The sequence below is a fragment of the Erinaceus europaeus genome, chromosome 14 (assembly GCF_950295315.1).
Source record: "Erinaceus europaeus chromosome 14, mEriEur2.1, whole genome shotgun sequence".
Taxonomy (NCBI): Eukaryota; Metazoa; Chordata; class Mammalia; order Eulipotyphla; family Erinaceidae; genus Erinaceus; species Erinaceus europaeus.
Genome location: NC_080175.1, coordinates 101,197,531 through 101,221,948, shown reverse-complemented (window position 1 = coordinate 101,221,948; position 24,418 = coordinate 101,197,531). Strand labels below are relative to the sequence as shown.

The window sequence follows — 24,418 nt, the reverse complement described above, 5'->3', positions numbered from 1 at the left end:
GCGGGGCTGCAGAGCCATTGTTATTATTATTATTATTACTGTTACTACTGTGCGGGGCACTGAACCGGGGCCTCGGAGCCTGGGCCAGGAGCGTCTGCTGCAGAGCCATTGTTATTATTATTATTATTACTGTTACTACTGTGCGGGGCACTGAACCGGGGCCTCGGAGCCTGGGGCAGGAGCGTCTGCTGCAGAGCCATTGTTATTATTATTATTATTACTGTTACTACTGTGCGGGGCACTGAACCCGGGGCCTCGGAGCCTGGGGCAGGAGCGTCTGCTGCAGAGCCATTGTTATTATTATTATTATTACTGTTACTACTGTGCGGGGCACTGAACCGGGGCCTCGGAGCCTGGGGCAGGAGCGTCTGCTGCAGAGCCATTGTTATTATTATTATTATTACTGTTACTACTGTGCGGGGCACTGAACCGGGGCCTCGGAGCCTGGGCCAGGAGCGTCTGCTGCAGAGCCATTGTTATTATTATTATTATTACTGTTACTACTGTGCGGGGCACTGAACCGGGGCCTCGGAGCCTGGGGCAGGAGCGTCTGCTGCAGAGCCATTGTTATTATTATTATTATTACTGTTACTACTGTGCGGGGCACTGAACCGGGGCCTCGGAGCCTGGGCCAGGAGCGTCTGCTGCAGAGCCATTGTTATTATTATTATTATTACTGTTACTACTGTGCGGGGCACTGAACCGGGGCCTCGGAGCCTGGGCCAGGAGCGTCTGCTGCAGAGCCATTGTTATTATTATTATTATTACTGTTACTACTGTGCGGGGCACTGAACCGGGGCCTCGGAGCCTGGGCCAGGAGCGTCTGCTGCAGAGCCATTGTTATTATTATTATTATTACTGTTACTACTGTGCGGGGCACTGAACCGGGGCCTCGGAGCCTGGGGCAGGAGCGTCTGCTGCAGAGCCATTGTTATTATTATTATTATTACTGTTACTACTGTGCGGGGCACTGAACCCGGGGCCTCGGAGCCTGGGGCAGGAGCGTCTGCTGCAGAGCCATTGTTATTATTATTATTATTACTGTTACTACTGTGCGGGGCACTGAACCGGGGCCTCGGAACCTGGGCCAGGAGCGTCTGCTGCAGAGCCATTGTTATTATTATTATTATTACTGTTACTACTGTGCGGGGCACTGAACCCGGGGCCTCGGAGCCTGGGCCAGGAGCGTCTGCTGCAGAGCCATTGTTATTATTATTACTGTTACTACTGTGCGGGGCACTGAACCGGGGCCTCGGAACCTGGGCCAGGAGCGTCTGCTGCAGAGCCATTGTTATTATTATTATTATTATTACTGTTACTACTGTGCGGGGCACTGAACCCGGGGCCTCGGAGCCTGGGGCAGGAGCGTCTGCTGCAGAGCCCTGTGCCGGCCTAGCCGCACCCTCAGCCTCCGGTGCCCGTGGACAGCGTGGAAGGCCTCTCCGTGCCTGGTCCCTCTCAGCCTCTGGCAAGGGCCCAGGGCTCCTTCCTTTGCTTCTAACTGTCTGCACAGGATTTGGTGAGTCCTGCCTTCATCACTTTTTTGCCTATTTATTTTATTTAACTTTTAAAGGTTTATTTTTTTAATGTTTTAATTATTTTTGGATAGAGCCAGCCTGAAATTGAGAGAGGAGGAGACAGGGAGACAGATAGACCTGCAGCCCCACCTCACCACTCGTGAAGCTTCCCCCTGCAGGTGAGGACCAGGGGCTCGAACCCGGGTCCTTGTGCCCTGTAATGTGAGCACTCAACCAGGTGCGCCACCACCTCACCCCCATTTATTCATTTTAAATATTTGGTTTGTGAACCCTGCTCAGCCCTGGCTGGGGATTGAACCTGGGCCGTTAGAGCCTCAGGCACAAAAGTCATTCACACACTCACTGCTCTGGGCCAGCCCTTCCCGGCACAGAGGGGCCGTGTCCTCTCTTCTCCTCACACCCGCTCCAAGTAGCTGTACTGTCTGTAGACTCGTGTAGCTTATTTCATCCTCAGAGCAGCTGGAAGCTAAGACATCTAGAAATCTTGCCACCTTCCACCTCTCCCAAAATCCTTTTGCTTAGAAATGAACCAGTGGTCTAAACTATTTCAAAATGATAGCAGTCTGCTTTATGTCACGAATGGTTTCAAAACCAGGGATACATTTTTCTATTTCTTTTGGGGCCCCATGTTAAAATACTTCTTAAATACATTGCATCTACTAATAACTTATTTCCCAATTTTATTAATGCAATATGTTGTGGCCCAGTTCCCCTTTTCATGTCTAAATGCAAGTCAAAAAATTTTTATTGCAATAAAAATTCTTGGGTTACACTCAGGAAAGATGAAACAGGCTGGGGGTATGGATACACCTGCCAATGCCCATGTCTAGCTGAGAAACAATCACAGAAGGCCAGGCAGTGTGCACCTGGCTGAGTGCACGTTACAATGCAGAAGGACCCAGGTTCGAGCCCCTGATCTCCACCTGCAGGGGGAAAGCTTCATGAGTGGTGAAATAGGGCTGCAGGTGTCTCCCTCTGTATCTCCCCCTTCCCTCTCGATTTCTCTCTTTATCCGATAAATAAATAAAGATAATTTTTAAAAAGAAGCCAGAACTCCCACCTTCTGCTCCCCATAAAGAATTTGGGTCCCTGCTCCCAGAGGGGAGAAATGTCAGGGGAAGGTGACCGGAGGGCTCTGAACCCGTCGGGCTGAGCTTCACTGATGGGAGACAGATGACCAGGGACTCATGGTTGAGCTGTACGCAGTATCTCTTTATTCATGCAGGACGCAGCGCAATCTATACCAAGCTAGACTAAACTAACAACTAACTAAAACAAACAATATTGTATTTATATATAGTTCCCAAGTAGGGTGTGAACAGGATGTGACGCAGAGAGGGTGGAGAGAAAAGTGACTGGTGAAAATCAGGGTGTGACAAGGAGAGGATCAGGGTGTGACAAGGAGAGGGGGTGGAGCAGGTGAGAATTCTACCACTAAACCACCAATGCCCTGGAGGGAAGGTGGTGCTTTATGTAAATGTAAAAGTGATTTATGTAAATAGACGGCAGTGGTTATATGAATAGAATACAGTGTTAAGCAGGGGGGATTTAAACCAAATGAAACAGAAGGGGTTTTTAAAAGCAGAATTAGAAGATACCAACAAACCCCAATTCCATCAGGACCCGGAGAGAAGAGGAAACAGGGAGGCACATTTGGGTGTAGTAACAGGTGCAGGTGTGACTTGGAAAGGACGAGAAGACGGGGCCCTGGGGAATAAAAGGCAATATGCACAGACAGACAGACAGACAGACAGACAGACAGACAGACAGCTGTGGAAACAGCCGGCAGCCCTACTGCAGCCTGGGGACTTCCAGGCACTGCAGCTTCCAGTGGAGGGGCTGGGGACACAGAACTCTGGTGGTGGGACCGTGTGGAGATGTCCCCCCGCCATCCTGTGATTTTATAAATCAATATTAAATCACTAATAAAATTATAATAAATGTAAAAGCTTAAAAATAAAAAATTCTTGGGTTACTTTAACAATAAAAATTCAAATATTTACCTTATCTGTAGCATAAAAAAACCAAGAGACAACAGACCTGTGTTTCCATCTGAAAATAAAGAACCATGACTTCTTTGCTAGTGTGGCTAGTCTTCTCTTGGGGAAATATAGGTGTTTTGGTTATTTTTCTTTACATTTAAGTGTTATAAATAACATGTAAAATTCAAGCTATTTGTTCCCCATGATCAACATATAATCAGTCATTTAAGCATGAATTCAATTGAGGGTACACCTACAGAGGGGTGCAAGAAACATCAATTGGGGACTGGGCGGTAGTGCAGCGGGTTAAGCGCAAGGACTGGCACAAGGATCCCGGTTTGAGCCCCGGCTCCCCACCTGCAGGGGAGTCACTTCACAGGTGGTGAAGCAGGTCTGCAGGTGTCTGTCTTTCTCTCCCCCTCTGTCTTCCCTTCCTCTCTCCATTTCTCTCTGTCCTATCCAGCAACGACAACATCAATAACAACAACAATAACTACAACAATAAAAAAACAAGGGCAACAAAAGGGAAAATAAATATAAAAATATTTTAAAAAACCATCACTTGTGAAGGAAACTTTGAAGTAAAAGCAGAACGATGTATCATACGTCAAGGAGAGAACCGTGTCTGTTCTTAGTACAACTAAGTGCTGGATTTTACTGCTATTCCACTCTGCACACTTCTCCTGGACTGCTGAGAATGAGGGAAACCGGGTTATAGAAATGACGGTGTGCCCAGACGGGGCTATACAGCCTTGTTCTCGGTTCCTGTCATAACTTAAAAGGGAAATTCAGTGTCCAGAGCCCTTGATGTCCTGCAAATGAAGGAGGAGGAGGGTGTCCTCAAGTTCCTGGCAGCAGGAACCCACCTTGGTGGCACCAGCCTTGATTTCCACATGAAGCAGCACATCTACAAGAGGAGAAGTGACGGCATCCACATTGTCCACTGAAGAGAAGCCAGGAGAAGCTGCCGGCCGCACGAGCGCGCCATTGTCGCCTTGAGAATCAGTGTGATCTCAGGTCCAGTCCCCTGCACCACCATAAGCCAGAGCTCAGCAGTTCTCTGGTAAAATACCAAACAAATCAAAACAACAAAAATTTTCTAAAAATTGAAAAAAAAAATAGTCTGGGGGCCCGGGTGGTGGCGCACCTGGCTGAGCGCCCATATTACAGTGCTCAAGGACCTGGGTTCAAGCCCCCAGTCCCCACCTGCAGGGGGAAAGTTTTGCGAGTGGTGAAGCAGGGCTACAGGTCTCTCTCTCCCTCTTGTCTCTAAATTTCTACTGTCCTATTAAATAAAGTTAGGGAGTCAGGCACAGAGGGTTAAGCGCAGGTGGCACAAAGCACAAGGATCCCGGTTCGAGCCCCCGGCTCCCCACCTGCAGGGGAGTCACTTCACAGGCAGTGAAGCAGGTCTGCAGGTGTCTTGTCTTTCTCTTCCCCTCTCTGTCTTCCCCTCCTTTCTCCATTTCTCTCTGTCCTATCCAACAACAACGACAACATCAATAACAACATCAACAATAACTACAACAATAAAAAAACAAGGGCAACAAAAGGGAATAACTATTTTTAAAAATAAAAATAATTGTGTTAAGTTGGGGAAGTGGATCTCAAACTCGTGCTAAAATAAGGAAATAGCCACACTAGATTCATGTCATAGTTATTTCCAGTAGCTCACAGTTCTAAACCCTGCAAGCACGAGCCATGTTCCTCCACTCTCTCCTTTTCTCACTGGAAACAAGCTCACAATCTGCTTACCTGGGAAGCTGCAGGGAGGAGCAGCAAATTACAGCCTTCACTTTATGAAGAGTTTATGGATTCAGAGTTTGTACGTGCTCTGTGCTTTAGTATCATAATCCTGATGATAAATATCCCAACACAAAATCATCCCCACCACAAACTATACTTTTTTAATTTTCCCTTTTGTTGCCCCTTTTTAAAAAATTGTTGTTGTAGTTATTATTGCTGTTGTTATTGATGTTGTCATTGTTGGATAGGACAGAGAAATGGAGAGAAGAGGGGAAACCGGGGAGAGAAAACAGACACCAGCAGACCTGCTTCACCACCTGTGAAGTGACTCCCCTGCAGGTGGAGAGCCGGGGGCTCGAACCGGTGTTGGTCTGCTTCTAATTCTGCTTCGAGGACCTTCTGTTCTGACCATCACGTTAGGTTCGCTTGTATTGCTTAACGCTGTGGTCTGTTTACATAATCACTGGTTTGTTTGAGACCCGCCCTGCTTTAATCCCCACTGGTTCCCGCACTTGTTTCCTTCTCCCCACCCCTATCCTAGAACTTCCTCTTCCTGACACTTCCGCCTCAGGAGACATAAAGGACAGGGTTTTCTAATAAAAGGAGACTGATTGATTGCACTGCGTTCTGGCTCGTCAATAAAGATGAACTGTGTCCCGGCTCAGCCATGCGTCCCTGACCGTCTGCCTCCCGCCCGAAAAGCCCGGCCGGCAAACCGGGACCCTTATGCTGGTCCTCTGGCTGTGTGCCACGTGTGCTCAGCCGGCTGCGTTACCGCCTGGCTCCCAAACTATACTCTCTTTCTCTTCTCTTACCCCCCAACTGAAGTTGCCCCATTTCCAAGTTGCCTGTCTCCTATGGAACCTGCTTCTGTGTGTTAAGGGGTCTCGCACTTACTGGAGAGTCTCAGACTCGGGGTCACGCGCACGTGGCACTAAGTGCAAGGACCCAGCTGCAGCCTCCGCGCCCCACCTGCAGGGGGGTTGCTTCTCTCTCCCACTCCTCTCTCAATTTCTCTCTGTCCTGGTCAATGAAAACAACAGAAGGTCTCAGAACCCCAGTCAGTCACCACGCTGCCAGGGGGAAATAAAGCAAGCAGGAGTCACTGTAGGTAGTGGGCAGTCGTGCTCTCCAAAGGTTATGGCTGAGCTCCGTTTCAAATCTGGGAACGGTCGACTTCCCCCACGGAAGTTAGCGGACATGGATTTCTCAGACCCCCAGGTGTGCTAACGGGCACGCGCTCCTTCTGGGTGGCGGTCACACCTGTGTACACAACATGTCCCTCTGCGACTGTGCACTCAGAAGAGGGAGACACGAGGCAAGGCGAGATAGCAGGACTGGGGTCTTCCCACAAGTCAGCAGCTGTCCGAGGCCGAGAGTGGACAAAGCTCTGCCTGCAGTTTTCTGGGGGATGAGAGAGCTGTTCATCTGGTCGGCCACCCACCCACCCAGCCACCCGTGCTCCCGCACACAGGCACTGCGATGTGCCCTGGGGAGAAGCACACAGCCACTGCTCTCACCACAGCCTTCCTAGATCTGCCGGGAACAGATCTGCAGCGGACGCTGAGGAACTTTGTCTGGACACGGCCGCTGCTGTCACCACAGCTGCTGTCACCACAGCCTTCCTAGATCTGCCGGGAACAGATCTGCAGTGGACGCTGAGGAACTTTTTCTGGACACGGCCGCTGCTGTCACCACAGCTGCTGTCACCACAGCTGCTGTCACCACAGCTGCTCTCACCACAGCTGCTGTCACCACAGCCTTCCTAGATCTGCCAGGAGCAGGCTCTGCGGTGGACGCCGAGGAACTCTGTCTGGACACGGCCGCTGCTGTCACCACAGCTGCTCTCACCACAGCTGCTCTCACCACAGCTGCTGTCACCACAGCCTTCCTAGATCTGCCGGGAACAGATCTGCAGTGGACGCTGAGGAACTTTGTCTGGACACGGCCGCTGCTGTCACCACAGCTGCTGTCACCACAGCTGCTGTCACCACAGCTGCTGTCACCACAGCTGCTGTCACCACAGCCTTCCTAGATCTGCCGGGAACAGATCTGCAGTGGACGCTGAGGAACTTTGTCTGGACACGGCCGCTGCTGTCACCACAGCTGCTGTCACCACAGCCTCCCTAGATCTGCCGGGAGCAGGCTCTGCGGTGGACGCCGAGGAACTCTGTCTGGACACGGCCGCTGCTGTCACCACAGCTGCTGTCACCACAGCGGCTCTCACCACAGCGGCTGTCACCACAGCGGCTCTCACCACAGTGGCTGTCACCACAGCGGCTGTCACCACAGCGGCTGTCACCACAGCGGCTGTCACCACAGCGGCTGTCACCACAGCTGCTCTCACCACAGCTGCTGTCACCACAGCTGCTGTCACCACAGCTGCTCTCACCACAGCTGCTCTCACCACAGCTGCTCTCACCACAGCTGCTGTCACCACAGCCTTCCTAGATCTGCCGGGAGCAGGCTCTGCGGCGGACGCCGAGGAACTCTGTCTGGACACGGCGGCTGCTCTAAGCCCGGAGCCGCTGCCCTTCTTCTACACGGGGAATTCCATGCCCCGCAGGTGAGGCAGCATTTCAGGTTCCCGGAGACAGCACAAACTGTGCGCCTGTGCATAAAAACGCACTGATTCAGTGTCTGTCCCAGGTCCCATGTAGGCCACAAGTCCCCTACGTTTTGTCGCACACGTTATTAGAGTTGCTTACAGGGCCGGGCGGCGGCGCAGCGGGCTAAGCGCGGGTGGCGCAGAGCACGAGGACCGGCACAAGGGTCCCGGTTCGAACCCCGGCTCCCCACCTGCAGGGGCGTCGCTTCCCAGGCGGTGAAGCAGGTCTGCAGGTGTCTGTCTTTCTGTCCCCCTCTGCCCCCTCTCCGTCTTCCCGTCCTCTCTCCATGTCTCTCTGTCCTCTCCACACCGCCCCGAACACGGGAGGCCGCCTGGGAGCACTGGGCGCTGTGGGCGCGGGGCCGGGTGGCGCGCCCCTGGCTGAGGGCGCGGGTTCGAGCCCGCAGGCCCCACTTGCGGGAGGAAAGCTTTGCGAGTGGTGCTGCGGGCCGCTCCCTCTCTGCCTCCCTCCCTCTCAACTGCTGGCGGTCTCTGTCCCACAAACAAAGATAATAAAACATTGACAGGGGCGTGCAGGGACCGGCCGCCGGCGGCCTCGGCTCTGCGCTCCTCCGGCTGTGCCGGGAGCGGCGCGCGGGGCCTGCCGGGAGCGGCGCGCGGGGCCTGCCGGGAGCGGCGCGCGGGGCCTGCCGGGAGCGGCGCGCGGGGCCTGCCGGGAGCGGCGCGCGGGGCCTGCCGGGAGCGGGGCCTGCCGGGCGCGGGGCCTGCCGGGAGCGGCGCGCGGGGCCTGCCGGGAGCCGTAGTTTCCGCGGCCGGAAGGAGGGCGGCAGGGCTGCGGCGGCGCCCGGTGGGGCGGGAAGGGAGCCGGTTCCGAGGGGCCGCCGCCCTGAGACTCCGCATCCGAGCGGCCGGCGGCTGGAGGGACCCGCGCTCTGCCGGATGCGGCCCGAGGGCGCGGGGATGGAGCCGGGCAACTGCCCCGAGAGCCTGCCGGAGGAGAGCAGGTGGGCGGGGGCCTGGGTGCGGGGACAGGGTGCGGGGACAGGGTGCGGGGACAGGGTGCGGGGGACAGGGTGCGGGGACAGGGTGCGGGGACAGGGTGCGGGGGACCTGGGTGCGGGGACATGGGTGCGGGGACAGGGTGCGGGGGACAGGGTGCGGGGACAGGGTGCGGGGACATGGGTGCGGGGACAGGGTGCGGGGACAGGGTGCGGGGGACAGGGTGCGGGGACAGGGTGCGGGGACATGGGTGCGGGGACAGGGTGCGGGGACAGGGTGCGGGGGAGAGGGTTGCGGGGACAGGGTGCGGGGGACAGGGGCGCGGGGGACCTGGGTGCGGGGACATGGGTGCGGGGACAGGGTGCGGGGACAGGGTGCGGGGGAGAGGGTTGCGGGGACAGGGTGCGGGGGACAGGGGCGCGGGGGACCTGGGTGCGGGGACCTGGGTGCGGGGACAGGGTGCGGGGACAGGGTGCGGGGACAGGGTGCGGGGACAGGGTGCGGGGACATGGGTGCGGGGACAGGGTGCGGGGACATGGGTGCGGGGACAGGGTGCGGGGACAGGGTGCGGGGGAGAGGGTTGCGGGGGACAGGGGCGCGGGGGACCTGGGTGCGGGGACCTGGGTGCGGGGACAGGGTGCGGGGACCTGGGTGCGGGGACCTGGGTGCGGGGACAGGGTGCGGGGACCTGGGTGCGGGGGACATGGGTGCGGGGACCTGGGTGCGGGGGTATGGGTGCGGGGGTATGGGTGCGGGGGACATGGGTGTTGGGGGAAAGGGGAGCAGGGGAGCCATGGGTGCGGGGGGGGGGGCATGGGTGCGGGGCTGGGGACCCACTGCAGAAGGTGACGTGTGTGGAGGCATTTAAACCTGCAGAAGGGAGGGAAGGAGAAGCCGGGGCCCAGGGCCAGCTGTGGTGTGGCGGGGAAACGTCGCAGCTGGGCACAGACTCGGAGCCCAGTGCAGGACCCCGGGGCAGGACAGGTGGCGCTGACAGGGCCGCAGGGACTCTGTGCAGGACCCCGGGGCAGGACAGGTGGTGCTGACAGGGCCGCAGGGACTCTGTGCAGGACCCCGGGGCAGGGCAGGTGGTGCTGACAGGGCCGCGGGGACTCTGTGCAGGACCCCGGGGCAGGCAGGTGGCGCTGACAGGGCTGCAGGGACTCTGTGCAGGACCCCGGGGCAGGACAGGTGGTGCTGACAGGGCCGCGGGGACTCTGTGCAGGACCCCGGGGCAGGCAGGTGGTGCTGACAGGGCCGCAGGGACTCTGTGCAGGACCCCGGGGCAGGGCAGGTGGTGCTGACAGGGCCGCAGGGACTCTGTGCAGGACCCTGGGGCAGGGCAGGTGGCGCTGACAGGGCTGCAGGGACTCTGTGCAGGACCCCGGGGCAGGGCAGGTGGTGCTGACAGGGCCGCAGGGACTCTGTGCAGGACCCCGGGGCAGGGCAGGTGGTGCTGACAGGGCCGCAGGGACTCTGTGCAGGACCCTGGGGCAGGGCAGGTGGCGCTGACAGGGCTGCAGGGACACTGCAGGGTCTGGGGATATGACTTGTGTTGATGCCCCGTGAGACCTGGCACTGATTTTGGGGTCCTGAATGAAGAAAGGTCACCTTGGAATGTTGGAAGAAATTGGATCAAAGGTGACACGTCAGGAGTGACTTGGAAGCTTAGACACAGAGGAAGAAGAAACGGAACGCCGTGCAGCAGATGGATGGTGCAGGGTAGCCCCGGCGTGATGCTGAGACTTGACATGGTGTGCGGGCCGGGAGTCCGCACAGGGGATCTGCAAAAAGACTTTCAGGACGGTTGCCTGTGGTCCCAGGTTCAATTTCCTGCACCACCAATCACCCAAGCTGAACAGGTTTTGATAACAAACAAACAATTGAACCTGCCTTATAAGAATTGTTCAAAGTTGCTGCAGAGAGAGAGAGAAGAGGAGAGGAGGGGAGGGAGGGAGAGGGGAGGGAGAGGGAGAGGGAGGGGGGAGAGAGAGCAGACAGGGAAGGGTCGGAATGTCGGGGTAGACAGCATAATAGTTATGCAAAGAGACTCCTGCCCAAGTCTCTGAGCTCCCAGGGTCAATCCCCTACATCATCATCGGCCAGGGCTGAGCAGCGTTCTGGGAAAAAAGAGAGGCAGACACACAGACACACAGGCAGACAGACAGACAGGCAGTGTGTGTGCTGAGGCACCTGTCAGGGGCCAGTGAGTGCGTCAGGACGGCTCTGTCTCCCCGCCCCCCATCCTGTCCGTCGTAGAATGCAGCCCAGCAGCTTCCCAGGTACCTGTGTCCGTGCCGCTGAGCTCACAGCACGTGGAAGCCGGGGGCAGGCAGTGGAGGGCAGACAGACAGACAGACACCGTAAGAAGCTTCCTCAGTGTGTGGGGACAAGCTTGGACTTGGATGTTCACCAGCCCCCTGCGGCAGCCTTGCTTATCTTTTCAAGACGTTGAACTACAGGGAGTTCTACTGGGGAACTACTACTGCTGCTACTGGGGAGATCAGATGCTGGTTCTGCAAAAGGCCTTCGTGCCTGAGGCTCTGAGGTGCCGGCTCAGTCCCTAGCACCGTCCTTGGCCTGAGCTGAACAGTGCTGTGGCTTCCTCTCTGTCTCTCTCTTTCTTCCTCCCTTCCTCCCTCCCCTCCTCTCTCTCTCTCATTAAAAGAAATAAGATATATATATTTTTAAACTATTTTTTAAATATTTTATTTTATTTATTTATTCCCTTTTGTTGCCCTTGTTGTTTTATTGTTGTAGTTATTATTGATGTCGTTGTTGTTGGATAGGACAGAGAGAAATGGAGAGAGGAGGGGAAGACAGAGAGGGGGAGAGAAAGACAGACACCTGCAGACCTGCTTCACCGCCTGGGAAGGGACCTGCCTGCAGGTGGGGAGCCGGGGGCTCGAACCGGGATCCTTACGCCGGTCCTTGAGCTTAGTGCCACCTGCGCTTAACCCCTTGTGCTACAGCCCGACTCCCAAGAAATAAGATATTTTAACAACAATAATGACAAATGAAAACACTGAGCTGCAGTGGTGTTCTCTGGAGTAGCTGTGGTCCAGAGGTTGTAGGCAGGTTCCCTGAGGAGGCACCGACAGTCAAGTTCATGAAGACCGGGCTGTTCGTGAAGGGCGACACACCTTTTCTTTCTTTAGATCTTTACTAATGACTTAAGAGTGATTAGCAAGGTCGTAAGTTGACAGGTGGCGCATCTTTTGTGCACAGTCCAGGCCTGCACTGGCCAGACGTTGGGGAATGTGTTTCGTGAGGCTGAACCTCTCACTTCCCTTTTCCGTGTTCCCGTTTCTGCTCGTTTCTATTTGACTGTCTTCTTCAGATGTCTGTGGGCTGCTCCCAGGGGAAGACCCCATATACATTCACACAAGGTTAGGATTACTATTTGTGAAGATGGTTATTGTAATAGTTTGTTTTCATGACAGACAGACAGACCAGAGCTCAGTCTGTTACGTGGTGCCCTGGGTGGGACCTGGGACACCAAGCTCCCAGACCCTGTGAGCTCCGCTGGGCGCCCCCTACCCAAGGTCATTGTTTTATTTCCTTCCACCAATTCCTGCAGGAGAGACGGGGCAGGAGAGAGACTGTTTGCTTGCTTCCTTTATTTATTTATTTATTTATTTATATTTGCACAGCTAGGGCCTCACAGATGTCTGACTCCATCTCTCTTGGGCCACTTTTTCACTGAGAAGGACAGACAGAAACAGAGAGGGAGGGAAGGACGGAGACCACAGCAGCAGGGCCCCCATGCGGTTTCGGGACTAGAACCTTGGGCAGGGTAAATGACGCACCAGGCTGCGCTGTGAGTCACGGTGGAGCCCAGACTCGAGCCCAGGCGACCTGGCCTACTCGAGCGCCTGCACTGTGCCTGCCTGCAGGCAGAGATGCCCAGATGAGACACTGAGAAGGGAGAGATAGAGGGGGAGAGACAGAGAGACACCTGCAGCCCTGCTTCACCACACGGGAAGCTTCCCCCTGCAGGTGGGGTGGGGGCTGGCATCCAGTCTTGTGCACTGTAGTGTGGACACCTGACCGGTGCGCGGGCCCTAAAGCCTGGATGCTGTTACCGTAACCCACTCTGTGTTGACGCCGGGGCCCTAAAGCCTGGATGCTGTTACCGTAACCCACTCTGTGTTGACGCCGGGGCCCTAAAGCCTGGATGCTGTTACCGTAACCCACTCTGTGTTGACGCCGGGGCCCTAAAGCCTGGATGCTGTTACCGTAACCCACTCTGTGTTGACGCGGGCATCTTTTTGCCTCCAGGGCCACTGCTGGGGTTTGGGTGTCTGCACTCCGAATCCACTGCTCCTGGAGGCATTTTCCCCCTTTTGTTGCCCTTATTGATTACCACTGTTGTAGTTATTATCGTTGTTGTTATTGCTGTTATTGTTGCTGGACAGGACAGAGAGAAATGGAGAGAGGAGGGAAGACAGAGGGGGAGAGAAAGACAGACACCTGCAGACCTGCTTCACCGCCTGGGAAGCGACCTCCCTGTAGGTGGGGAGCCGGGGGCTCGAACCAGGATCCTTACACTGGTCCTTGCGCTTCGTGCCACGTGCGCTTAACCCGCCGCACCACCACCTGGCCCCCTGTTGGTGCCTTCTTCACTCAGAATAATGTGGAGTATAGTAATACTCATGATCTCCATAGCTTGGTTTATCCTACCAGAGCCCTGTCAGCTCTGGCTGATGGTGGTGTAGGAGGATTGAACCTGGGACCTCAGAGCCTTCGACAAGAGAGTCTAGTCTGTTTGCAGAACTGTTTTCTATTCCCTCCACCCCCCTTAAATGACTTTTATGAAAAAGGGTTTGCTTACTGTTTTTCATTGCCACCAGAGTTAATTCTTGGTGCCTGTCTTATAAACCCACCATTCTGGACAACCAGTTCTTTCATTTTTCTTTCTATTTGATTTGCTAGGACAGAGAGAGATTGAGAGAAGCGAGAGATAAAGAGGGAGACATATAGATGCTGACCGTTTCACCGCTTGTGAAGCTTCCTCCCTGCAGGTGGGGAGCCAGGGCTCAGCCCCCAGCCTTTGAGCTTGGCGACAGGTGCACTCAACTGGGTGTGCCCCTGCCCGTGCTTCCTGTTAGTGAGCGAGAATGGAGAACCGCAGCACGCACCCTGGCACGTGCCCTGCTGGGGCCGGGTCTCAGAGGCCGGCTGGAGAGCTCAGGTCTTTGACCCTCTGTGCCACTTCTTGGACCCTGACTCCTTGGCTCTTAATAGGCAGCTGAAGAATAGCCCAGGAGGGAGGGACAGTGAGAGGCTGAGCATTGTAGACTAACCTTCCTGTGGCCGATTAAATGCTCAGTTCAGAAAACAGATTTGGCGAGAGGGCCTGGGTGGTGGCGCACCTGGCTAAGCACAGTAGCACCAGGCACAAGGACCTGCATTCAAGCCCCCACTCCCCACCTGCAGGGAGATTGCTTCACAAGTGGTGAAGCAGGTCTGCAGGCATCTACTCCCCCCCCCCCCCCATTTTCTCTTTGGTCTACCAAAAAAAAAAAAAAAGCCACTGAGAGTGGTGGATTCACAATGCTAACACCGAGCCCCAGAGACAACTCTTGTTTCAAAAAAAATTCTATGAGACAACAGCATTTTTATATTTGAAGAATGAAAATTTTGTGGTGGGGGAGACAGCATCATGGTTCTGCAAAGAGACTCTCACGCCCAAGTCCAAAGTGGCAGGTTCAGTCCCCCACACCACCAGAGCTGAGCACGGCTCTGGTAAAAAGGAGACAATAGAGATGTTCCATTTCTGAAAGCTGCCGGCGTACGGAACTGTCCATTTCCTTCATCACCAAGTAGAGCTGCGTTTACCTCAGTCCTACTGCTTGACACGGCTTGTCCTTAGTGAAGAGGAGGAAGGAGGAGGGAGAAGGGAGAAGGATGAAGAGGACGAAAAGGCTGCTTGGTTAAGTCCTGTTCTGGTGTCAGTCTCTCGTCGTGTGCCCAAACCTGTGCTCCGGGCTGGGCCACCACTTTCGAGGGACGTCTCAGAGGACAGGAGCTGGCCAGGTGGCGACTCCCCATGGACACAGGCTCTGACCAAAGGCATCTGCATCCGGCCCCGTCCCAGACAGCTCCCGTGCTGCCCACCAGCCGCTCCACTGCTTCAGCAGCAGTTTTGTGATGACTCTTTGCTCTGAAACGTGCAGGCTTCTTGCTGAAAACAGTCCGTTGGCCCTCCTTCAGTCAGCATGCCCGTGGACCCTGAGCAGCTGCAGGCTCTCACTGACTCACACGACGGCCTCACAGGTCTTGTTCTTGGTCCTCTGCGTCCCTCCCCTCGCCTCACTTTTGTCCTGAGACCTCTGGGCTGTTCTTTAAATAAAGGTTCTGTAGAAGCACCCTACCCTGCCCTTTCTACTTCTCTCTTTTATTTTTTTGTTATCTTTATTTACTTACAGGATAGTGACAGCCAGAAATGAGAGGGGAGGGAGAGAGAGAGAGGGTGAGAGAGACAACTGCAGCCCTGCTTCACCAGTTTTCAAGCTTTCCTCTTGCAGGTGGGGACCAGGGGTTTGAACCCAGGTCCTTGCATAGTGACAAGAGTGCCACCCCCTGCCCCGCCTTTCCAATTCTCGAGCCTGGCGCCTCTCACTTTGTAGCTCAGTCATGCGTGGGCCTGTTTCCTCTATCCCACTCTGAACACCCGACGGGGTCTCTGCTTTAACCATCGTTAGCCCACTGCCGGGCACAGTGTCAGCACTGAATTGGAGGGCCGGGCGGTGGCGCACCTGGCTGAGTGCACATGTTACCAGGAACAAAGACCCGGTTCAAGCCCCCAGTCCCCACCTGCAGGAGGAAAGCTTCACGAGTGGTGGAGCAGGGCTGCAGGTGTCTGTCTCTCTGTCTCCCCCTGCCCTCTCAATTTCTCTCTGTCTCTAGCCAATAAGGACAATAAAAGCATTAAAAACACGGAAAAAGCCATTGAGTTGGTGGATGAGCCTGTGTTCAGGGAGCGAGCAGTGCTGGGCCGAGCCTCCTGCGGTGTCATGTGCGTCCTTGCTTCCCGCTTGCTCTCGCAGGCAGGGCCGCGCCAGTGTCGCCACGCTGCACTTTCCTCTCTCCGCTGTCACGCGTCTTTGCTTCCTGCTCGCTCTGGTCCCTTTGTCCTTTGGCCATGTTAGGGTATGTCAGCTTATGCAGGTTTGTAGCCAAGTGGAAAGACCACATGGTAGGGACCGGGTGGTGTACCCTGCTTGAGTGCACATGTTACAGTGCGCAAGGCCCCGGGTTCAAGGCCCCGGTCCCCACCTGCATGGGGAAAGCTTGGTGAGTGGTGAAGCAGAGCTGCAGGTGTCTCTCTGTCTCTCTATCTCCCCCCTTCTCAATTCCTGGCTCTCTCTAGCCAATAAATAAGTAAAGATAATATTAAATTTTTTAAAAAGATCACGTTTTTTGAGCCCTGTGCACTGCTAGTCTGGTTACTAGTTCCAACTCCCCTGGGTCTACTCTGAGCTCCTGGGGGAAAAGCCCTTGTCCAGCCCTGGAAGAGGAGGCGTGACGGCTGGTATCAGGGCCTCAACTCTCCTCGATGCACAGCTGTCTGTCCTTGCTACGTCGGTTCCATCATTTCTTCCACTAAACGCTTCGTTTTGTCGTCCTTCTCTGAAGTTTTTTATCCACCTACCTGGGTGACTAGATGAGCTTTGTCTGACATGGTAACCTCTAGCCACATGGTGGCATTTGAGTTTACATGAACTCAAATGATCAAACTTTGTACTTCTTCTGTCTGGCTACTCAAATTTGAATACTTACAGACTCTAGCTAGTGGCTCCCACACTGGACAGGATGGACCCAGAACATTGCCGGCATCACCGGAAGTCTTGAGTAGTGCCAGCGCAGACCTTAATCTGCTTTCCCCCCAAGGATTTCGCCCCATCTCCCCCCCACCTTTTCTTTTTTCCTTTTAACCAGAATACTGTCCGCTCTGGCTTGTGGCTCTGCAGGAGACTGAACCTGGGACTTTGGAGCCTCAGCCATGAGATTATTTTTGTGTAACTATATATATATATTTTTTGCCTCCAGGGTCACTGCTGGGGCTCGGTGCCTGCACTAGGAATCCACTGATCCTGGAGGCCATTTTTTTTCCCTTTTGTTGCCCTTGTTGTTTCATCGTTGCTGTTTCTATTATTATTATTATTATTTTCAACCAGAGCACTGTTCAGCTCTGGCTTATGGTGGTGCGGGAGATTGAACCTGGGACTTTGGAGCCTCAGGCAGGAGAGTCTGTTTGCATAACCATTATGTTGTCTACGCTCTGTAACTGTTTCTATTATTGTTATTGCTGTCGTTTTTGTTAGATGGGACAGAGAGAAATGGAGAGAGGAGGGGAAGACAGAGAGGGGGAGAGAAAGACAGACACCTGCAGACCTGCTTCACCGCCTGGGAAGCGACTCCCCTGCAGGTGGGGAGCTGGGGCTCGAACCAGGATCCTTATGCCGGTCCTTGCGCTTTGCGCCATGTACGGTTAACCTGCTGTGCTACTGCCCGGCCCCCTTTGTGTAACTATTATGTTGTTTCTCCCAACCCCTCTTTTTTGATAGAGGGTGAGGGAGACAGAGGTAAGGAGAGACACCTGTAACACTGCTCCACGGCTCTTGAATTTCCCCCTTCAGGTGGAGACTAAGGCTTTTAACCCAGGTCCTAGCACATGGGATTGTATGACCACTCCACCTTCTTTAGTCTTTCTTAATGATTAAAAAATTTAATAGTGGTTTAATACTGAGTAACAAGATTGGAAGATCATGGGGGGACAAATTCCACACAGTTCCACACCAGAGCTTCCTGTCCCCTCCCCTCCATTAGAAACTCCCCTGTTCTTTATCCCTCTGGGAGCAGGGACCCAGATTCTTTATGGGGAGCAGAAGGTGGGAGCTCTGGCTTCTGTCACTGCTTCTCACTGGACATGGGTGTCGGCAGGTGGACCCACACCCCCAGCCTGTGTCTTTCTGTCCCTAGTGGGGCAGGGCTCTGGGGAGGGGAGGCTCCAGGACACATGGGTGAGGGCGTCTGCCCAGGGAGGGCAGGGTGGCGTCATGGCAGCATCTGCAGCCTGGTAGATGAAAGATGTTAAGATATAAAGCGGGACAAACTGCTTAATAAGCAGGAACCCAACGGAAGGAATAGAGCAGATGTCTTAGTGACTTTTACCCTGAACAGACCTTGATATTCTTCATATCTTAGTTTCTTCTTACTGTTTGTTAGATTGGCTATCGTGTTTGAAATAGCTAGGTTTACTCCACTGTGTTTTGTCTTGCATCTGGTTTTAATTCTTCCATGTCTTAAACATGGTCTGTGGGGATGGAGGATGGCTCACCCAGTAGAACGTTTCCTGACCACGTGTGGAGATCTGTGTTAGAGCCCCAGAAGCCTGTGGAAGCGCTGAATGACACCAGGCCGGCTCCTCAGGTTGTGCCGTGGTGTTTCTCCTCCCTCAGCGCAGGTCTGAAATAAAGGGAGTGGGGCTGGAGAGACAGCACAGTGGCTATGCGAAGAGCCTTTCATGCTGGAAGCAGCCAAGGTCCCCAGTTCAATCCCCAGCACTACCAGAAGCTGGAGCTGAGCAGGGCTCTGGGAAAAAGAAAAAAAGATTTGCAATAGAATGAGTCCCGCCTGCAGGGGTTGCAGGTGTCTCTGTCTCTCTACCTCCCCCTCCCCCTCCATTTCAATCCAGTAATTAAATAAAAATAAAAAGAACACATTACAAAAGAGAGAATGAGACGAATCAGCTCAGGGCCAGTGGGACTGTGTGTGCCTGAGGCTCTGGCGCTGGGAAGAAAAAGCTTTCCAGTTCCCTTTGCTGTTGTTTGCCTGGTGCGAAGCGAGAGGACTGCCAGGAGGAGTGCGCGATTGACGGCGCATGCTAAAGGTGAGGCGTGCTCTAACAGTGAGGCGCGCTAGGCCAGGCTGTGTGGAATTTTGCAGCTAGGGCTGACCCTTTGCCCTGCACGGGACGAGAAACCAGCATTCGCAGCGGAAAGGTCTGAGTGGAGCCGGCGTCGGCGTGAGCTGGGAGTTACAGAGACTGCTGAGGCCGAGGAAAGGTTGCCTTGAACGGGGAGACTGCTATTTACGTTGGGTCCACAGGGTGGAGGGTTTTGAACTTCATCCTGAAGGGTTTGTACATGGCCTGAGGTTAGGTTTTGACACCGGTGCCCCTGCCCCCCAGCACTGCTCAGTTCTGGCTTACAGTGGTGAGCGTGGGGGTGGGACTGAGCCTGGAGCTTTGGAGCCTGGAACTTTGGAATGAGATTCTCTTTGCATGACCACTATGCCATCAACTCCCCCTCCCCAGGTTTCTTATGTCTGAAGTGAGGGGTTTTCTTTTATTTATTTGTTTAACCTGCTCATCATTGCAATGCACTGAATCTGATATCATTCAGATTTGGTCTGATTGGCAAAGCGTTTGCTCAACAGGTGTAATGCTACAAAGCCCACCAACACTCACTGTTTACTCTCCCCAGACACAGAGATTCTGTTTCAGTTACTAAAGGAATGACACTGGCCAGTGTCAGCTCTCCCCAGAGCGGAGAGACTGTTTGATCTCAAGTAGGTTTCTCTCTGAGCAGATTACAATAATAGCATCCTAAATATCTTACTGTATACTTTGTGGGTTAAATTACTGTATAATGATAAACACAATACAGGGCCAGGTAAGAGAATTAAACACAAATTAAAGATGGTAGTCTCCTGCTCCTTCAGTGTTACAGTAATTACTTTATCTCCTTATGTTTGGGCTCCGTAAAGCAGGAACTTAACTCTTTCCATGGAGAACTTAGTGGCATTGAAAGTCCCTTTCAGCCCAAGATTCTTTCAGCCCAAGAAGTCTTTTCTGGTGATTTACAGTTTCATCTTTACAAAGTTTTTTAAAAATATATATATTTGTATAGTTATAGAAATAATTATCAACCTATCTGTGATCTTGGGGAGACCACTGCAGTTTCCTCTGGAGGGGATGGGGACACAGAGCTCTGATGGGGGGAGTGGTGTGGAATTATCCCCCCATTATCTTATAAAATCTTATAGTATAGGCACGGAGCTCCAGTGATAATCCTTGTGGGAAAAAAAATTTAAAAGATTAGCTAGGAGGGGCTAGATGGTGATGGTGCATCTGGTTGAGTGCACACGTTACAGGGCACAAAGACCTGGGTTCAAGCCCCCAGTCCTCCACCTGGAAGGGGAAGCTTCACAAGGGGTGAAGCAGGACTGCAGGTGTCTCTCTGTCTCTCTCCCTCTCTATCTCCCCTCCCCTCTCAACTTCTATGTCTTTTTAAATATTTATTTATTTTCCTTTTTGTTGCCTTTTTTTATTGTTGTTGTAGTAGTTGTTGTTATTGATGTTGTTGTTGGATAGGACAGAGAGAAATGGAGAGAGGAGGGGAAGACAGAGAGGGGGAGAGAAAGACAGACACCTACAGACCTGCTTCACCGCCTGTGAAGCGACTCCCCTGCAGGTGGGGAGCCGGGGGCTCGAACCGGGATCCTTATGCTGGTCCTTGCGCTTTGCACCTCGCACCTCATGCGCTTAATCTGCTGCGCTATCGCCCGACTCCCAATTTCTCTGTCTTTATCCAATAATAAATAAAATTAAAGAAAAGATTATCCAGGCAAACAAATTGTCCAGGTTTATTTTCTTCTACATGAGTATACCGCATGTACACAGGGTCTGGCGTGCCTTAGAGTGAGCCATGCTTCATAGCGATATCCTCTCAGGGGACTTCATTAAAATGGGGAGGAAAGCAAACTTTCTACCTTTGCCCAGAGAATTTGTCGGCTGGTCTCTGTGCTCAAGGTTCCTCGTATAATCTTAGAGTCAAGCCCTCGTACCAACGTGCTTCTGGGATGTGACTGTAGGCAGGAAGGTCACTGCAGGTGACTCAGACACTGGCATGCAGACTCACCGGCTGGCCCCGGCTTGCGAGACTTGACACTGCACTGTGGGAAGGCAGAAGCTGTGCCGGGCACACGAGGAGGCCACGTTGGTGCCCGTCAGCTAGTCGGTCTCTGACGCCATTGTCTCACGGCACCACAGTAAGTGGCATTTTAATGCCCATCTCAAGCCTGGGTGCATCTTCCTCATGTTGGGGGACTTGATAAGTCACTGGCGGCCACTTGATAGTGACTGGCGGGGTGCAGCTAGCGCACAGGGCTCTCCACTTCCCCAGTCCTCACAGATTGCATGTTGTAGCCATAGGAAGATACATGTGTAAATAGGGTTGTCATAAAAAAGACAAGAGGTGGGGCCAGGTGGTGGCTTACCTACCTGGCTGAGCACACATGTTACAAGGTGAAAGGACGTGCTTCCTGGTGGTCTACTGGTTAGGGTTCGGTGCTCTCACAAGGTGAAAGGACCTGGATTCGAGTCCCCGCTCACCACCTGCAGGGGGAAAGCTTTGTGAGTGGTGACGCAGGGCTGCAGGCGTCTATCTCCCCTTCTGCTCAGTTCCTCTCTGTCTCTATCCAATAAATAAGTAAAAGTAGAAATAAATAAATAGATAAATATAGGGAGTTGGGCGACAGTGGGTTAAGTGCAGGTGCTGCAAAGCACAAGGACCAGCGTAAGGATCCCGGTTCCAGCCCCGGCTCCCCACCTGCAGGGGAGTCGCTTCACAGGCGGTGAAGCAGGTCTGCAGGTGTCTATCTTTCTCTCCCCCTCTCTGTCTCCCTCTCCTCTCTCCATTTCTCTCTGTCCTATCCAACAACGACAACAACAGTAACAACTACAACAATAAAACAACAAGGGCAACAAAAGGGAATAAATAAATAAATATTTAAAAAATAGATAAAGGGAGTTGGGTGGTAGCACAGCGGGTTAAGCGCAGGTGGCACAAAGTGCGAGGACCGGCATAAGGATCCTGGTTTGAGCCCCCGGCTCCCCACCTGCAGGGAAGTCGCTTCACAGGTGGTGAAGCAGGTCTGCAGGTGTCTGTCTTTCTCTCCCCACCTCTGTCTTCCTCCTCTCTCCATTTCTCTCTGTGCTATCCAACAACAATGACATCAATAACAACAATAATAACTACAACAATGAAAAACAACAAGGGCAACAAAAGGGAATAAATAAATAAAAGCTGTTTAAACAATAGATAAATATAAAGGACAAGAAGTGACAAGTGTCACTTTGTATTTGGAGAAGAGAAAAGCCTCACATGCAGTTGGTAGGAATGTCAGTTGCCATAGCCACTATGAAAACAGTACAGTGGTGGCTCAAAGTATCAAAACCAGAACTGTCACGTGATCAGGAATTCTCCTGGGCACATTGGCACATCTCTCATTCATTTCGCTTCACAGATACCGCATTACAGTACTTACTCATTCACAACAGAGAGAAGGGTAGGACACACCGCACGTCACTGCGGCATGCGTGATGCCGGGGACTGAACTTAGGACCTCGTGCTTGAGTGCCAACACTGTTCAGTGTGTGCCTCAAGCTCCAGACGCTGCGTCTCTGACTTCATTATGTCACTGTCATCGTCGTCACCAGTTCTTCTTCTAGCGTTTGCCCTTCTTCCGCAGCCAGTCAACAGCGTCAGGTTGAGCCTGATGTAAAGTTTCGAGACCTCCTTTGAATCTGGAGAGGTGGCAGTCGCTGACTATGTGGGTCATAGTCTGTCTGGAGCCGCAGGGGCAGTTCGGGTCGTCTCTGGCTCCCCAGCGATGGAACATAGTGGCGCACCGGCCATGGCCTGTTCGATAGCGACTGAGGAGGGCCCGATCATAACGTGCCAGGTCAAAGCCGGGTTGACGCTCGCAGGGGTCTGTGATGAGGTGTTTGTTCTTGACCTCGGCTGACTGCCAGCTCTGTTTCCAAGAGACTGGAACAGAGAAGTTCAGTGTAGGCGTAGGGGACCAGATTGGGTGACGAGACATCAAGCGTTGGACAGGGTGGGCGAAGATATCCACGTAGATTGGCAGGTCCGGTCGAGCGTAGACGTGGGAAATGAACTTAGATGATGCCGCGTCCCGACGAATATCTGGCGGGGCAATGTTGTCACCAGTTAACGTTTGCAGCAGCCTCTGAGCGGGCCTGTCGTGCTCATTCTCAGGTGCGTGTTCATGCACGTTCTGCATCACAATTAGTTCAGGTTTGTCTGTCACTTGTTTTTAATAATCTTTATTTATATTTATTTATTTTCCCTTTTGTTGCCCTTGTGTTTTTTTTCATTGTTGTTGTAGTTTTTGTTGTTGTTATTGATGTCGTCGTTATTGGATAGGACAGAGAGAGATGGAGAGAGGAGGGGACGACAGAGAGGGGAAGAGAAAGACAGACACCTGCAGACCTGCTTCACCGCCTGTGAAGTGACTCCCCTGCAGGTGGGGAGCTGGGGGCTCGAACCGGGATCCTTACACTGGTCCTTGTGCGTCCCACCACATGTGCTTAACCCGCTGTGCTACCGCCTGACTCCCCTGTACGTCACTTTTTAAAAGATGTGACTCTATTGCACAGCTAATAAACTACTGTGTAGTATAAATATATATGTATATATATTTATTATTTATTTTCCCTTTTGTTGCCCTTGTTTTTTCATTGTTGTTATAGTTATTATTGTTGTTATTAGATAGGACAGAGAGAAATGGAGAGAGGAGGGGAAGACAGAGAGGGGGAGAGAAAGACAGACACCTGCAGACCTGCTTCACCGCCTATGAAGCGACTCTCCTGCAGGTGGGGAGTGCTTCACACTATGTGCATTTAACCTGGTGCACTACTGCTCAGCCCCCTAAATATAGCTTTTTTTAAAAAAAAATTTTTATTGGGGGATTAATGGTTTACAGTCAACAGTAAAATATAACAATCCAACCCCTGCTAGGTCCTGTGCCATCCTGTTCCAGGACCTGAGCCCCCTACCCCCACCCCCCACCCCAGGCTCTTACTTTGGTGCGGTGCGCCAAATCCAGTCCAAGTTCTGCTTGGTAATTTCCCTTCTGATCCTGTTTTTTGACTTCTGCCCACCCCCCTACCCCAGAGTCCTTTACTTTGGCGTAATATGCTAGACCCACCCAGTCCAAGTTCTGCTTTGTGTGTGTTTTTTTAATTGGATTTGTTTAATTGAGGTTGCCTTTAAAATTTCGATGGAAAAGAGTTCTGCCAATGTTTTCCTCTAAGTATCTGAAGTTTCTGGTCTAGCATCCAAGGGCTGTTGAAGTCCCCTACTGTGACTGTGTTGCTGTGAATATATTGCTGTAGCCTTTTCAGTGATGTTGGATGTATTTACCTCTCACTGCGTGCATTGATGTTAATAATCATTAAGTTCTCTTGATTGACTAATCCTCTGAGCATTAACTAATGTCCATCTCTTCTTTTAAAACTTTATTTATTTTAAGGTCTATTGTGTCAGACTGAGTATAGCTGTTCCTGCCCCTTTTTTGTGGGCCATTGGCTTGTGTGACGGTTTTCCATCCTTTCACTTTGAGTCTGTGTTTGTCTTGTTGAGTTAGGCGGGTTTCCTGCAGACAGCATATGGATGGGTTGTGTTTTCTGATTCATCTTCCTACTCTGTGCCTTTTGGTAGTTGAATTCGGGCCACTGTCATTCACTGACATCACAGATTGAAGATCTA

At 52.9% G+C, this 24,418-nt stretch overlaps 1 protein-coding gene and 2 long non-coding RNA genes across 6 annotated transcripts in view; 2 read left to right on the top strand and 1 right to left on the bottom strand.

Annotated features, from left to right (window-relative positions):
* Positions 1-2,265: 2,265 nt before the first annotated feature.
* Positions 2,266-5,603, bottom strand: LOC132532845 (uncharacterized). Its single transcript, XR_009544784.1, has 2 exons — positions 4,387-5,603; positions 2,266-2,461 (listed from the first exon to the last, which is right to left on the bottom strand). It is a non-coding gene; the product is annotated as an uncharacterized LOC132532845 (long non-coding RNA).
* Positions 5,604-8,713: 3,110 nt separating this feature from the next.
* Positions 8,714-24,418, top strand: part of RUBCN (rubicon autophagy regulator) — a 74,178-nt gene continuing 58,473 nt past the window's right edge. For all 4 annotated transcript variants that reach the window (XM_060172226.1, XM_060172225.1, XM_060172224.1 and 1 more), the window contains exon 1: positions 8,714-8,839. In XM_060172226.1, the coding sequence (XP_060028209.1) occupies positions 8,775-8,839 (65 nt within the window). In that variant the 5' untranslated portion in view covers positions 8,714-8,774. The remainder of the gene's footprint in view (positions 8,840-24,418) is intronic.
* On the top strand, positions 10,834-15,207 carry LOC132532847 (uncharacterized). Its single transcript, XR_009544790.1, has 2 exons — positions 10,834-11,116; positions 14,664-15,207. It is a non-coding gene; the product is annotated as an uncharacterized LOC132532847 (long non-coding RNA).